Source organism: Capricornis sumatraensis, chromosome 6 (assembly GCF_032405125.1).
Source record: "Capricornis sumatraensis isolate serow.1 chromosome 6, serow.2, whole genome shotgun sequence".
NCBI lineage: Eukaryota > Metazoa > Chordata > Mammalia > Artiodactyla > Bovidae > Capricornis > Capricornis sumatraensis.
Window position 1 is genome coordinate 107,688,485 of NC_091074.1, and position 17,233 is coordinate 107,705,717.

At 43.3% G+C, this 17,233-nt stretch overlaps 1 protein-coding gene across 2 annotated transcripts in view; it reads right to left on the reverse strand.

Moving 5' to 3' along the window:
* Window positions 1-17,233, reverse strand: part of EPB41L4B (erythrocyte membrane protein band 4.1 like 4B) — a 139,510-nt gene that overhangs the window by 18,568 nt on the left and 103,709 nt on the right. Inside the window, exons 18-22 of one of the 2 annotated variants that reach the window (XM_068973877.1) lie at window positions 13,611-13,736; window positions 12,644-12,711; window positions 9,450-9,548; window positions 3,037-3,217; window positions 995-1,072 (exon numbers count right to left, since the gene is read on the reverse strand). In XM_068973877.1, the coding sequence (XP_068829978.1) occupies window positions 995-1,072; window positions 3,037-3,217; window positions 9,450-9,548; window positions 12,644-12,711; window positions 13,611-13,736 (552 nt within the window). Of the gene's footprint in view, window positions 1-994; window positions 1,073-3,036; window positions 3,227-9,449; window positions 9,549-12,643; window positions 12,712-13,610; window positions 13,737-17,233 lie in introns of both variants that reach the window. The other variant, XM_068973878.1, reaches the window with a different exon arrangement.

Genomic DNA, 17,233 nt, shown 5'->3' on the forward strand with positions numbered 1-17,233 from the left:
ACCTGGCTTCTCCCCAAGCATTTTGCACATGGCTCTCCTACGGTTTCTGACTCTTTATCAACCAGAGCCCCTCCAGCCTTCAGCTGCCCTATCCGCTCCCAGAGCCTCGCACACAGCCAGACACACAGATCAGTTCTCGGGAGACAGTTTTTCACTTGGCTCATATTTTAACTCACAGGCCAAATTTGCCAACCATGATTTATGCTCCAGTACCCTTGGGTATCAGGCTAAGCTCAGCCGAAGTTATATTCAATCTTGCCTGTGTCATCTAGTGATATTAACAATATCTTATACACATTTATGTTGCTTTCTATGTGGGGCTCTCTCTTGTGTGATCCTCATCATACTCTTAGGCAAGCAGGGCAAACAATGACATCCTTATTGGACAGAAGATGGGGCAGCAGTTATCCAGTGGCCAGGATCTTAAGGTGAGGAGCAGAGACTGGAACTAGCTCTCATCTGCATGACTCCTGGTACAGTGCTCCCTCCCCCAAGTGGCTTTCCCTCCTGCAGGAATCCCATCCCTAAGGAGAGACCTGTCTGCAGAGGATATAGAATGGTAGGGAGGCACAAGGGGCCTGGAAAGCCAAGGTGAGGCCTTGAGCTGGTGCTTTAGGCCAGAGCATGTTGTTGGAAGAGACAGCAAGAGATGCCCCATGGCAGGCATGCGGGGCGCAGCCCAGGAAGCTGAGAACCCGAGCCTCAGGCGTGGAGGAGCCCTACGATGTTCAAGGATCAGCAGACAGGTGGGGTGGGGCTCCTGTTGCCACCCTCAGAGGAAAGGGGATACCGACCTCCCTTAGGGGCTCTGGGAGGTGGAGGGACTCCTGACGCCTGAACCCTGGAAGAAAGCTGACCCTGAGCCTCCAGGCTGTGAGCAGGACAAGAGGGAGAGCCTTCCCCTCGGTGATGCCCACCTCCGTCCATCCGTCCCACTGCCAAGACATGTCTACGGTCTGCGGCTTTTCTGGTTTTAGCAAAACGGAAAGTTTACCAGAGGAGTGGCTTCCGTGAAATCCATCAGGAGATCCCCCGGCTCCAAGGTAAAGGCACCTCCGCGGTTAGAGGGGCTCTACAGAGGCAGACAAAAACATCCCAGTTAGGGGTGGGAGGGAGGCGCACGAGAGAGGGGGTGTACGTATACATATAGCTGATTCACGTTGTTATACAGCAGAAATCAACACAACATTGTAAAGCAATGATCCTCCAATTAAAAAATAAAAACAATCGGAAAACAGAAATATCCCAGTGAGTGCTGGCTCTCGACTGACCATGGAATTTCATCAGAAAATACAGGTGTTCCCTACCTCTCTCCTCCCCTCACTTGCTAGCACTGAACTCATTATTACACCAACCCCTACTTCACGGTTCTCTTGCTCAGCAGGGTACAAAATATTGAGACCAAACCCCAGTTTTTCTGACATCTTCATGGGTAGAAACAGGTTATAGGGAGGGGGACTGTCTTTTTTGAAGCTGCAAACAATTTTTCTTAAATGCTCTGAGTGCTCTTTGACTGGCCTTTGGGGGAAAAATACTTCAAAGAGTCCTTTGAATATATAAAGAGAAAGAAAAGACCCCATCTTGGATCCAGGGGGCCAAGACCTCAAGAAGCTAAACTCATCTGCACAATAGTGAAGAAAAGCTTTCTGGCGGGAGGGTGGGATCTTTCATTTTTTGGAAAAATTTTTTCTGTCTTGCCCTGGAGTCTCAGCAGCATGGGGGCCTTGAAGCTCTATATGGGAAAAAATAAGTCTCAAATCTCATTAACTTGGTGCAAGCAGAGCCCTAAGGAGAGAGCTGGCCAGGAGAGGGAGCCCTGTGGCCTCTGACAGGATGCTGATTGCACCTCCAACCCAGTTCCCTTCTGTTTTGCGTGGTTTTACCTACGGCCTGGGACCGTAGAGAGGACCCTGTGTCCGCACTTGGGACAAAGCAGTGCTGGGACTTGGCATAGTGGAGGGGAACCCGACTTCAGTTCCCAGGAGGTGATCTACAGAAAAGCAGGGAGCCTCAGTCTGGGCCAGTTATAGGCTGAGGGGGTCCAGCCAGGATTCTGTTGAGGAACATGGAGATATTCCCAGAGACCCCTAGGAACGGAGACCCTGAAAGACTGCCCGAGGCATGCGGGATGTGCCTAGACTGTTGTTACTCTGATGTTACTGGGAATCGTGCTCCCTGGAGCCGCAGAAGCCTCAGGCATCCTGTTTGCACAAGCACTTTAATCTCCACTGGACTCATGGGTTGAGCAGGGTAGTAGATTTTACTCCCATTTTTGGGAAGAAGAAACTGAGGCTCAGGGAAACAGGGTCCATGGAGTGACTGCTCATTTAAAGCAGCCATAGGTATTTGAAAGGAGCAACTGAGAATAGACTCTATGGCTCTGGTCTTGCCTTGAGGGGCCCCTGCCTCATGCACACAGCATTCCTCAGTGGGGTCCAGGGACCAAGCAACATTTGACCCAGCATTTGCTTGGAGAGCAAGACCAATCACTGAAGAGTGACTGCAACCAAGCATCACTCAAAGAAAACCAAGAGAAATGTCTTGTGTAAGACCTTTGTCAGCCCATTCACACCACTGGCAATTTCCTGAAATTTCAAGCCGACAGATAGAATATTGACCAATTTCAAACTATCAACACAGGCTATCTCCCATAAGGAACGAGATGGGGATACTTCTAGGTTTTTTCTTCTTCAGATTTTCCATTTTGGTGGGTAAAAAGCCATTTCTCACTTTCTATCTTCACAGTGGAGTAATAGTGTTCGTAGGGATGATATTTTAAAACCAAAACTGCCCTCAGAAATCTCTTAAATTTCCCTTTAAGTACAGAACACATACTTTTATATGATACTATTTGTCTCTCATACATGGTTATCTTTCAGGGACAGATTATATTAAAAAAAAAACACGTGGTTGTTACTGTTGTTTTAGGAGCACCCAGAGTTGATGACACAAAGCTCAAACGCACACAGATGCCACACACTGAATTTACGCAGACACTGCAGCAAGAAGAGCTCCTCCTCAGGGCCTCTCCCGTACCTTGGCCCCTGGGGACAGCTGGCCCTTGCCTTCTGAGCCCTGAGGCGAGCTGATCTTGTGGACTTTGGGGGACAGCAGTGGCACTGAGGCTTGTGTGGTGGTGGCGGTGGTGGTAGCTGCGGGTGCAGTTGTGGTCGCTCCCACTGCCTCGGCCAGGTCTGGAGGGAGGTCGTCTTCATCACTGCGGTTACTAAAAGCACATGAAGCTCTGCTCATTACAATAATAAACAGGCCGTGGGGAGTGGAGGTAGGTGGGGAGGGCTGGGACAGCTAGGCTGGGGGTCGGGGTTCTCCCCAGATGTCTACCAGATGTCCAGCTTACGGGAGCCAATATATCGACCTTTAGCCAAAGCAAATTTGGGCTGGATTTTCTGTCACTTGCCAAGGGATGAAAAACAAATTTTAATATAAAAATATAACATAATAATTATCATTTTATCCATTTGTAAGCATATAATTCAGTGGCTTAGACATTCACAATGTTGGATAACAATTACTTTATTTATACCCTAGACTTTTCTATCATCCCAACAGCAACTCTGTACTCGTCAGACAATATCTCCCCATGGTCCCCTCCCTGTAGTCCTGGATAATGTCTGTTCTGCTCTTGGGGCTCAGAGTGGGCCACCCCCAAATATGCCACAGTAGCATATTGATTTTTTTATTAGGATAGAGTTTTTAATTTTAATAAAACTATATGGAGAAAAAACTTAATACATTTTTTACATAGCATTTTTTGAAGACCCTGAAGGAAAGATTGAATTACCACCATCACTGAAAATTTATTTCTGGAAATGTCCACAGGATTTTTTAATTAATCAGATAAGGGATATTTTTACCATTAAATAAAATATGTATTCACTATGAGATATAATATCCTAGTTATGAAAATTTGCATTTTAGAAACAATTTAGGGTAATTTTGTCCTTTGGCATTTAGTCAGAAAGAGTAATGACTTTTGGCATTTAAATCAGAAAGAAATATTTATCAATATAGTTTGTACTCCCTGCCTTGTGTGTTCAGTGTTTCTTTTCAAAATAGCAGTTATGTGGGGGATAAGAAAACTTACTGGTACCGAGGTACATAAATTTCAACGTGAGGATTTCAGTATGACGTCAAGGGTTTTGTACGAGAAATATTTGCATTTTTGTGCTTCTTTTCCCCTTCAAAGAGTGCTTACAAGTACAGTCTGGAAAATGGGAAGTGGAAGAGCAATGATCTTAGGATGCACGTGATAAAATGATTAGGGAGAGGACAAGGGAATAAGCAGAAAATTGAAAATAAAGATTTCATGAGTGGTTGAAAAATGTATATATATAGTTCGTACTGGCTTCCAAGAGAATATTGAAATTCTGCTGAGGGTCTCAAGTTTTCTTCTTCTCTTCATAATGTCAAATTATAACGTAAAGTATTACAAAAAGTTGTTCCTTAATTTCTGACAGACTTTCTCCTTTCAGCTTGTTATGTGGTATAAAAGTCTGTCATATTGATTATTTTGAATTAATTTACATAAGAAATGGCCACCAGCACTCTGACCCTTCTCTCGGTCTCCCTGAAAGCAGGATATAAATCTCTCATGTGAAAGGTGTACTCCCTATAGTAGGCAGAAAAAAAAGCGAAGTTGCTCAGTCGTGTCCGACTCCTTGCGACCCCATGAACTATAGCTTACTATGCTCCTTCGTCCATGGTATTTTCCAGGCAAGAGTACTGGAGTGCGTTGCCATTTCCTAGGCAGAAAGACCCCATTATCACAGAGATAGGGAATTTAGGCCAAGAAGTCTATATAAACAAACCCTGCTACTTCTTTAAGTTACTTCCCCAAGTCCAAACTGTTTATATTCTTCACTAATTGAGCACTCAATACCTGTCAATTGCTTACAAATTTTTTATTTCTTTGTCTAAAAAGTACAAAAGCTGCCTGCTTTGGCCACTTCTTAGGTGCTATTTCTATGAGATATCCATGTGCATGAATTAAAACTTGTTTCCTGTTCTCCTAATAACCTGTCTTATTTTATTATTAGTCTGGCCACAAGAACTCAGAAAGGGAAAAGGGGAAATTTTACACCTCTCCTCAACATGGTTTTCTGTCTGAATGAATGTGACTACTCTAGGTACCTCATATAAATGAAATTATATAGTAAATACTTTTCTGTATCTGGGTTATTTTTTTTTACTATAATGTTTTCAAGATCTATCCATGTTGTAGCATAAGTCAAAGTTTCATTCCTTTTTATGGTTGAATAATATTCCATTGTATAGATAGATTATATTTTGTTTATCCCTTCATCCGTTGATGGATACTTGGGTTGTTTCTGCCATTTAGCTATTGTTATGAACGTGGTGTGCAAACATCTGTTTGAATCTCTGCTTTCAACTCTTTTGGACTGGAATTCTACCTCGGAGGGGAATTGGTGAGTTGTATAGTAGTTCTATGTTTAATATTTTGAGAACCACCAAACCAAGGGATGTTATTCCGAGTAGCCTCCCATAGAAGGGTAAATATAAGAGCTGTAGAAACCTACTGTTTTGAATGAAAGACTCCTCTTATGGTCTAATAGGAACTGTCCCTTTGGTGATAAACTGGTTATAAAGGAGGAGTTGGGCACAATTGTCTTGGGGCCAAGTATTTCTGATTTTAGACCCTCTCTGATCAAACGGGATGACCCATGATGGAAAGGACACTGGACAGGAAGTCACCATGAGGGAGGAGAAGTCTGGGCTGGCACCCGGGGCTCATCTCCAGAGCCTCAATTTATGGGGAAGGCTTGACTTCTCACAAAGTATGCCAAGGCTGGAAGCCTTTCTGATCTGATCATCCTGGCAAAGAGAAGCACCATCAATCGTCTACTCTTGGCATGGACAGTATTTTCTCAAACTTACAGAAATTAGGACAGGTTCCCTATTGCCTGCTGCCAACCAGATTCCCGCCTGTGCAGGAAAGTGCTAAACCAGCGAGACCCAGTTGCCTGAACCCTGTACATTCCAAAGGAAACACTGGTCATTGACAAGCTCCTGAGAGAACCCCTGGACCCTTGGGATATCCTGCTGAATAAGTGGCTTAGCATACCTAAGGTCTTGGGCCATGCCAGATAGCTTATGTTATCAATGTGATGTATGATGAACACATGGTATCTAAAGTCAATTCATGAAACATTTTAGTAAGTAAAGTTTTACATATGGTATGATTCTTTTCTTTGAAATGATTCCTTTCTGTTTTAAAGAAAGGCATAGAAAAATGTCTAGAGTATTAGTCATAAAGGTGAACATTGGTTATTTTTGATGGTATAATTTTAGGGGATTAGTTTATTTTCTCTTTGGATTATTTTGTCTTGCCTGAATAGTTTCAGATTTTTACACTATGTTTACTTTCACCTTTTTTAAAAAAGATTTTTTTTTTTAATGTCGATCATTTTTAAAGTCTTTTTTGAATTTGTTACAATATTGCTTCTATTTCATGTTTGGTTTTCTGGCTGCCAGGCATGTGAGATCTTAGCTTCCCTACTAGGGATCGAATCCACACCCCCTGCATAGAAAGGCAAAATCTAAACCACTGGAGAGTCAGGAAAATCCCTACACTATATCTAAACGAATAGTAAAGTTCAATTTATGGGGGAAAACTAAGCAGATCATCATTTTCTAAACATACCAGCTGATCTCGATATAAAGATACACTTTTATCTGCCTTAAACTCTTTGCAGAGTTTAATTCCTTCACTCTAAACACAGCAGTCACACTTTTCCTCCCTATGTCGTATTTCGAGAAAAGAACACAGCTGAGATTTTTGTTTATATCCTAGAAAGTGGCAGTTTGAAAACCTGTTCAGAGAACCTAAATATCATGATGCTTTGATGAAGTAGCCTAAAACCCAAACAAACACATATAATTCTGACCTAGGAACTAGGAATACTGTAACCACTAAAAAAGGCACACACCTCCCCACATGTCAAAAATAATGATGCAGAATTATTTTTCAGGGAATGAGAAATCTTAATTTTTCCAATCTACATCCCTTAACCATGTGTTTATTAACTTCATCAATATCTGTGAGTGGAAGAGATGAGTAAAGTAGTGGTAACTAGTGTTGACTATACAAGAACTATTTATGGGATGAAAATGCAAAACTGGGAACATCCCATCTGTTAATTTTGCTATTTACTACTAATGGGGAAAACGGTGCCATTCTTTGATTTTCAAACCAGAATACTTTGGGGTATCTTATGAAATACACAAGAAATCAGAGGTTCAAAAAGGGTTTCCTTAAAAGAGGCAATTTGGTGAATTAGTTAAATTTTCTTTCCTTCCAGGCTATGTAATAGTCATTGTTTCCAACATGATTACATATCCTGAATGGGTGATAATAACATTTTGAATTTCGAAATGTAAAATGAAAGGCTAATCTTGCCAGCTTTATCCTCTGGGAAGCAGATTTTTCATTGGTTAATCTGTCCCCTAGAGATCATTAGGAATGTTAATCATCTGAAGCTTTCTCATGTTGACTTTCCTAGGAAATACAGCTGCTATACAGTCCAGAAGTTTCTACTAAGGCTAGTGAGGTGGAATGTGTCTGTCCTGAAATAGCCCCGCTTCTCCTTTTTACAAGGTGCAAGTGGCAGGCCAGAGCTGACGGCTAGAGAACTGCAGCTGCAGTTTGCTCCTTGTCCTTTACATTGTAGTCTTGGGACCTCCTACACTTGACCTTTTCAGAGGCTTCAGGTGCATAATAAGAAAGCAACAGGAACTAACTCATCTTTCAGCCAGGTCCCTTGCGAGGGCTTACCCACGTTATCTGATGTTTACCCTCACAAAATCTCTGTCCATTTTACAGATTACAGAGAGATTCAAAGAGTAATTTTCCCAAGAGTTTATGACAGTAAACAAGAAGCCTTTCTAACTCCAGAGCCCCATGCTTTGCACTGCACCTAAAGATCCCCTTGCACCTCTCTGACCAATTATATATCCAGACATGATACCTGGGCCATAGATGAGGTCAAGAAATGGGAACAACCATTGTGATTTTACTAATGTGCCACCACATTTAACTGCAGCATTTACCTGCCCTCTTTGGATTAAAATTATTTACAATCTGTCTTTCCTTCTCATAAATTTAAGTCCTCGCATGGGAATTCTCAAAGTCACCGTGTTCTTCCCTCACAGTGCCTAGAATGTCCCTGTGTGCAAGGGAGTTAGGAAACTTGTGTTAAGTTCAACAGAACTGGACAGGTCCTGCTGGGTCTGGCACACTTTGAAATATGGCTCCTCCTACAGAAATACGGCTCCTCCTACAGAAATATGGATCCTTCCACAGGAATATGGCTTCACCCACAGGAATATGGGATTCTTCTACAGGAATGTGGTTCTTCCTACAGGAATATGGGCTTCTTCTACAGGAATGTGGTTCTTCCTACACAAATTTGTTGTTGTTGTTCAGTTACTAAGTCATGTCTGACTCTTTGCGACTCTATGGACTATAGTATGCCAGGCTCCATAGGATTCTCCAGGCAAGGATACTGGAGTAGGTTGCCATTTCCCTCTCCAAGGCTCTTCTCGGACCAGGGATTGAACACGTCTCCTTCATTGGCAGGTGGACTCTTTACCACTGAGCCACCGGGAAATTCCTACAGGAATAGGGCTCTTCCTATTGCTCAGGGATCAGCTTTGGCTCTTTTGACAGACAGTGCCACCACTTCACTAAGACACAACGGAGCCAGCATTCGACATACTCCCCATGTTCCTCCTCTGCCGTCTGCGCCCCTGAGGAAGCTCCTCCCTTGAAGTGTGGGCTGGATCTGGTGACTTGCTTCTAATGAAGAGAGTAGGGCAAAAGGGATGAAATGTCATGTCTGAGATTAGGTTATAAAAGGCTGTGATGCTGCCTTTCTAGAAGTCTTTCTGGCTCTTCTTGTGTATTTTCTCAGAGAAAGTGGAAGAGGTCTACATGTCTAGGAACTAAAGGCAACCTCCAGTCAAAAGCCAGCAAGGAATGATGTCCTCAGTCCAACAGTCCTCAAGGAACTGAGTTCTGCCCCACACTGTATGAGCGAGCATTCAGATGAGGCTGCAGCCCTTGCCAATATCTTGAGGGCAGCCTTAACAGACACTCTGACCCAGAAGACTCAGCTAAGCCATGTCTGGACCCCAACCCACAGACACTGTGAGAAAATAACTGCAGACTGTGTTAAGCCACTAAAGCTTGTAGTAATTTGTTCTAAAGCAGTCAATAAAGAATGCCTATGGCACCCATGTCATGTTTTCAGGGACAAAGATCCAGCGCCATTATGACTTACATCGGAAAATAGACTGTATTTTTGAGGTGGTCCTTTGGGAGGGGTGTGAAGGGCTAAGAAGCATTTACAACTGGACATTTGGCATCGCCTTTGTTGTTATAATCGAAAAACTTGCAGCATGGAACTCACAAGCTGTACTGTCTTGTTAACTTCCGCACTCGGGGAGGCTTGATCTCCGGCTTTTCCATAGCTGGTTGCGTAGTTTCCACACGTATAGGGATAGGACTTCTAGAGAGAGATCAGAAGAGCAGAACAACACCAACAAAGAGGTTTATGGTCTGGTTTTGACAGTAGGGACTGCTTTCTCAGTTAATTTATGCCTTACTAACACTGATAGTCAAGATAGCCATTTCTTTCCTCCTCTTCACTCTACCTATTACATATAATTATTTAAAAATGCCACAGAAAAGCCAAAATAAAAAAATGATGAGGAAAATACAGCAAGCAGGAACTGAACATGATTGGGGTATCACATGAAATTTCTCTGCCCAAAACACGCCCTTCCCAATATTAGGTTTTTGTTCATAACCAGGTTTTGCCAGTGAAACGAGTAAAGGGAAACCTGTGGATAGCCTATTTTTACTTCCAAGTAAGTAATCTTGTATCTATGTGATTTTAAACATAACACAGAATACATTTTCTAAATAGATAAAGAATGATAGAATAGTTCATATAAAAAATATATAATCAGGAGACCTTTAGGACTCACTCTAAAACATTTTAATTCTATGTCCAGATTAAAATGTTAAAAATTAAGTTTCATTTTTATATTAGAAAACAGTGCAATTAACCAATGGGCTTACTCCTAACTGTGATTTTAAGGAAAAGTTTTGACACATTTTTCTGATTGAGTGATTTCACTTAAAAAAAAACCCCAGTAATTACTTTCTGGGACCAATGGACATCAAAACAAACTGAGATTCTCAGCAAGAGACTTCTAGTAAGTCAGTTAACACGTCTGGGCCTCCATCTTCCCTTCTGCTGAGTGCCTAATTTGGTGGTGATAGGTATGTGGCAATAAATGCTAAAGAAACATAAATGAGCAAACATGAAATAGAGTCAATGTATTCTAGGTTCATGACTTCCTCAAGCTGGCCCCCCAGAGGCAACTGAACGCAGTCCCTGGAAGAACTCAGGGGAGCACATTACTCCGCTGGGGTGGAATGGGTGGTGTTTGGAAAGCTTCAAGGAGGGGTTTAGACTTAACCAGATGGAGGGAAGACTTCCAAGGTGGGAGACAGAGTGGAGACCCAGATCTGCTGATGGGTAAGGCAGAGTCAGCATCACTGATTCAATGGACATGAATCCAAGCAAGCACCGGGAGACAGTGAGGGACAGGGAAGCCTGGTGTGCTAGTCCACGGGGTCGCAAAGAGTCAGACACAACTTAGCAACTGAACAACAAGGTAAAGTTCCAGGGGAAGATCAGGGGCTTGTGACTAGAGGGGAAACCAGGGGCCCCTGCATGAGGTGCCTCAAGCTGAGTTGTTCATATAAAGGCAAAGGCAGTCACTGAAGGTTTTGGGCAAGGGAGTGGCATGACTTGCAAGTGGTCAGACTTGCATTTTAGAAAGGCCCTTAGAGCAACAAAGGATGCTGGTGAGGACAGGCCAGACGGAGCATCTTAGAAAACGGTAGTAGTGGTTATCCAGGATGGGAAATGGTGAGGGCTGGGGGTAGGTTGGGAAGAGGGTCATGATAAGGAGGGGATGGACATGGGAGATAATATGAAAGCCAAATTGGCAGGACTTGGTGACCAATTAGATGAGGGCATGAATAGGAGAAAGTCAAAGACTCCCAGGCATCAGGTCTGAATAACAGGTAGGTAACAATGACTTTGGGGCTTCCCTGGTGGCTCATTGGTAACAAATCTGCCTGCTATGCAGGGGATGCAGGAGATATGGGTTCGATCCCTGGGTCAGGAAGATCCCCCGGAGGAGGGAATGGAAATCCACTCCAATATTCTTGCCTGGAGAATCCCATGGACTGAGGAGTCTGATGGCTACGGTCCATAGGGTTGCAAAGACTCGGACATGACTGAAGCGACTGTGCACACGTGCACACACACAATGACATTAACCAAGATAGGAAAACTGATGAAATGGGCAGCAGAGTAGGGTTGGAAGAGATGAATTAAGGCTTCAAAAAGTCCAAGAGACAGCTGGGTATTTGTCTCTGGAGTAAGACAAATGTATACCAAGAAAATGGACTAGGCATCATAAGATACCATAGAGAAATATTCATTTTTATTTTTAGCATCAAGTATAAGAATTTCCCAGGGTAGTGTTTCCTAGATTACATCAGGTGTTTTTTTGAAATTCTTGTTTCTGGCCTTTCCCCACTACAACACCCCTACCCTCACCAAAACGGCCCTACCTCCCACCAAAGGATCTGAAATGTCTGGAGGAGGACTGTAGTTTTTGGTTTTAACAAGATACTGAGGTAGTGTTCCTTGGACACATTTTAGGAAACGTTATCCTAGGGAGACCCCACCAGTGTTAGCAGACTGCCAAGGTGTCCATGGGGCTGCCATGATCTATAGCTAGTTATTCACAGAGAGGTGAAGAGTGTCTACTTTCTATGAGATTAGGAAAGAAAGGTTTTTCTCTGGGTTCCGGTTGGTGGTGGTCTGGAGGTTTTAAAGAATATCTGTGACTCTAGTACTTCCAGGGGCTCAGATAATGGACCAAGGGACGAGTACTGAACTGAGCTGAGACAGTGAGCAGAAGCCAGGTCACGAAGGGCTCCCTCTGCTCTGTTAAGGAGTCAGGACTCCACCCTGACTTTAAACAGGGAACTGACACGGTCAGGTCAACATGCCTGAGAAGCAACTCAAAGTGACTCGCTAATACAGCAGGTAGAAATATTAAAACAGAGTAAGTGGCATTTTTGAGACATAAAGGAAGTTGAGACAGTCTTTTTCTCGCTCTCTCTTCAGGCTCACATTCTCTCAGTTTTCTTTTTCTTCTCTGCTGCTGCGTTGCTTCAGTCGTGTCCGACTCTGTGCGACCCCATAGGCGGCAGCCCACCAGGCTCCCCCGTCCCTGGGATTCTCCAGGCAAGAACACTGGAGTGGGTTGCCATTTCCTTCTCCAATGCATGAAAGTGAAAAGTGAAAATGAAGTCACTGAGTCGTGTCTAACTCTCAGCGACCCCATGGACTGCAGCCCACCAGGCTCCTCCGTCCACGGGATTTTCCAAGCAAAAGTACTGAAGTGGGGTGCCATTGCCTTCTACTTTATTATCAAATTTCCTCATGAGTAACATTTTGAGAATAATGTTGATGGTACTATTGTTTCCCCATTCAAACAAGAAGCAACAGACCTTACATTAGCGTCCTGAAGAGTGGATTTCTTATTAATATTTACAAACGGTGATTCCTCTTTTCCAACCTGCTAAAGAAAACAGGCAGGTTAGTCAAAACTTAATATCTTGGCACGCAAAAATGTTCCCAAGTGTCCTACATTCAAAGGATTATACAAATGTGAAGGCGTATCAAAGAGGTAGACCATCAAGTACTCAGTGAATAACCAGTTGTTTTTTTTCCGGCGTTTATTCAACAAAAAAATATTTTCTTGAGTCATTCCCCATCTGGGGATTAACACTCAATCATTCAAATACAATCAATGCTTGCATTCACACTCTTATTGAATACCTGCTATGTGCCAGCTCAGGACTGAATGAGAAAAGGATGGTGTAGGAAAAGTCAAACCCACAGTTTAATTCCCTACCTCACATTTTTAGGTCAGGAATAATAAGCAGCTCCATGCTCACATAGCACTTAGAGCCTTCAAAAGAGTTTAGAATCTGTCCTCTCACATCAGTGTAACAAACCTGGGAGGAGTCACATCATATGATTTTGAAAGAAGCCTCGTCCTCCTCCATCTAGTGAGTCCCACAAAGAAGTGTGTGGATGGAAGGACACCCACTCAGCCAGCCAGGCCGGCTGAGCTCACACTGGAGATCAACAGGAGATTTAGCAGCCAGCGGCCCTCAGACCCTCCACGGGGTACAGAGCTGGCCCTTTCACTTCCCCAAATATTCCTGGGCTTTGGCCAAAATGTTCCTTCAGGTTTTGCTCTAAGATGTTATGAAAAACCCAAATGAACCTTTTGGCCAACCCAATAACTACACTGGTTAATAACTCTTTATATTAAAAGCTCTGTTCACATAACAGGTGTGGTTCCTATGTCCTGGCTGGACCCGACTGACACAGCAGTCCCAGAGCACCTCTTGTACACGTCACTGATGAAACCTCGTGACAGAAAATCAAAGGCTTGCAGGCACGCACCTGGGCACTCACTCGGGATGCGTTCTCCAGCTGGGCCTTCAAAATGTTACACTTGACGTGATCAGCCACGGGGGATGGCAAAAGTGGAGTCTGAAGAGTCTTCTCAGGAACTTTTTTCTCTTCGGCCTGAGATGAACCAAAATACATGTAACAAATGGTAAACAAAGAACTGAAGAAACACATACATTAATCCTCCCCAAGAATCATCACTGCAAATAACACAGAGACAAGTGTGTCACCAACTCCTTATGTTTGTACCAGTGCTTTTACTATTTGCCAAGGAGTCACAAGCACATCCTCTCCTTCTCATGGGAAGCAGGGAGAGGAAGAGGTAGGAAGCTCACGAGTCACAGGACTGGGAAGGTCCAGGAGACTCTTTCAGATTCACGCAGCCAGAGCCCGTGGCAGAACCAGGACTCAAACTCTGAGTCACATACTGTGACATGTAGTGTGTGTGTGTGTGTGTGTGTGTGTGTGTGTGTGTGTGTGTGTGTGTGTGTGTGTTCAGTTGCTCAGTTGTGTCTGACTCTTTGTGATCCCATGGTCTGTAGCCTATGCGGCTCCTCTATGCATGGGATTTCCCAGGCAAGAACACTGGAGTAGGTCATCATTTTCTTCTCCAGGGGATCTTCTGTGACTTGTTAGTTCAAGGGTCGTTCGTATTTTTACAATAATCTTGCTGAAAACGGTGATTCTCAATAAGAAATCTGTATCTGTTGCCTCACTGTAGAGTGTCTCAGATGTCAATAATCTAGTACCACCTTTCTTTTTTTTTTTTTTTTTTGCCATTTTTTAAAGAAAGGCAATGTCAAAGAATATACCACACAATTGCATTCATCTCACATGCTAGCAAAGTAATGCTCAAAATTCTCCAAGCCAGGCTTCAGCAATACATGAACCGTGAACTTCCAGATGTTCAAGCTGGTTTTAGAAAAGGCAGAGGAACCAGAGATCAAATTGCCAACATCTGCTGGATCATGGATAAAGCAAGACAGTTCTAGAAAAACATCTATTTCTGCTTTATTGACTATGCCAAAGCCTTTGACTGTGTGGATCACAATAAACTGTGGACAATTCTGAAAGATATGGGAATACCAGACCATCTGACCTGCCTCTTGAGAAACCTGTATGCAGGTCAGGAAGCAACAGTTAGAACTGGACAGGGAATAACAGACTGGTTCCAAATAGGAAAAGGAGTACGTCAAGGCTGTATATTGTCACCCTGCTTATTTAACTTCTTTGCAGAGTACATCATGAGAAATGCTGGGCTGGAAGAAGCACAAGCTGGAATCAAGATTGCCAGGAGAAATATCAATAACCTCAGATATGCTGATGACAACCACCCTTATGGCAGAAAGTGAAGAGGAACTAAAAAGCCTCTTGATGAAAGTGAAAGAGGAGAGTGAAAAACCTGGCTTAAAGCTCAACATTCAGAAAACGAAGATCATGGCATCTGGTCCCATCACTTCATGGCAAATAGATGGGGAAACAGTGGAAACAGTGTCAGACTTCATTTTGGGGGGCTCCAAAATCACTGCAGATGGTGACTGCAGCCATGAAATTAAAAGACACTCCTTGGAAGGAAAGTTATGACTAACCTAGATAGCATATTGAAAAGCAGAGACATTACTTTGCCGACAAAGGTCCGTCTAGTCAAGGCTCTGGTTTTTCCAGTAGTCATGTATGGATGTGAGAGTTGGGACTGTGAAGAAAGCTGAGTGCCGAAGAATTGATGCTTTTGAACTGTGGTACTGGAGAAGACTCTTGAGAGTCCCTTGGACTGAAAGGAGATCGAACCAGTCCATCCTAAAGGAGATCAGTCCTGGGTGTTCATTGGGAGGACTGATGCTGAAGCTGAAACTCCAATACTTCAGCCACCTCATGCGAAGAGTTGACTCATTGGAAAAGATTCTGATGCTGGGAAGGATTGGGGGCAGGAGGAGAAAGGGACAACAGAGGATGAGATGGTTGGATGGCATCACCGACTGGATGGACATGAGTTTGAGTGAACTCCGGGAGTTGGTGATGGACAGGGAGGCCTGGCATGCTGCGATTCATGGGGTTGCAAAGAGTCAGACACGACTGAGCGACTGAACTGAACTAAACTGAACCACGAGGTTTTCACAGGTGTATGAAGAGTTAATTTTTAATTAGATTTAATTTTTTGGAATGATATGCTGGAATACAAGAATTGAACTGGTCCTAAAGCCCATTCGAGGTTTTTGATGATTGCTTAAGGGGATATAGCTATACTGACAGTAATGACCAAAGACTCACTTTGAAAAGAAAACAGAATGCTGCTAAAATAAGAAATCAGTGAGAATTTAGCATTGATTTCCCCCTTGAATTTAGCAATTCTATACTGATTTTTGGATATAAAATTCAAGCTGGCTTGCTGCTGCTAAGTCACTTCAGTCATATCCAACTCTGTGCGACCCCATAGATGGCAGCCCAACAGGCTCCCCCGTCCCTGGGATTCTCCAGGCAAGAACACTGGAGTGGGTTGCCATTTCCTTCTCCAATGCATGAAAGTGAAAAGTGAAAGTGAAATTGCTCAGTCATGTCCAACTCTTAGCGACCCCATGGACTGCAGCCTACCAGGCTCCTCCGTCCATGGGATTTTCCAGGCAAGAGTACTGGAGTGGGGTGCCATTGCCTTCTCCATCAAGCTGGCTTATTCTTGCTCTATCTGACCAAGCAGGAGCTACTGTTCAGCTCTATGACTTGACTCAGGTGAAAACCAATATAAATTTTGGAAAACTTGAGTATCATCATTGCATTTATGTTTGCATAAAAGGCATCTCTGTGAGGGGTAAACATCTGAATTACAGCAAGACTATAATTCCAGCCAGGAGGATGGCTCCAAGAATGTTGTGCTTTCTCTCTTTTGTGTAACCATATTTTGTATTTTACATTCAGTGTGAATTGAGAAAAGAGGTTGTATCATTCAATACGGAAATTCAGATTTCAAAACACACAGATGAATGATAATTGGGCTTTGATATAATTGTCATTGTAAATAGCCCTTCTGTTTAAGGATGTCATTCAGGGATAAAGAAGTGATCAGATGCAGTTTTCAACTACTGATACAAATTGTTTACATGTTTCAAATCTGATGAGATTCAAATGTCTGTGACAATTTTGGGTGCACCTTTGGAAATGGGCAATCAGAATGTCTTCTCACCATTAACATATCCAAACCTTAGAAGAGTCAGAGGATTCTTGAGACTGAAAAAAACCTTAAAAGCCATCAGAACCATTGGTTCCCAGGTGTGGTATCATAATAATTTATGATGCCTGTTGCAAGGATTGTTTTTATTAATGATAAGGAATCATAGTGTGAAGTCATATACTTGCCTATGTGTTAGGACAAAGTCATGGTTATCTGGCATAACTCTCTTCTCCATGCTCACTAATCCATTTCTTCACATGAAGGAGAAAAGAAGGGCATTATTGCTTGAGTGCATGGGAGTAGTGAAAGTTAGTCATTCAGTCGTGTCCAACTCTTTTCAACCCCATGGACTGTAGCCCACCAGGCTCCTCTGTCCATGGAATTCTTCAGGCCAGAATACTGGAGTGGGTAGCCATTCCCTTCTCCTGGGGATCTTCCCGACCCAGGGATC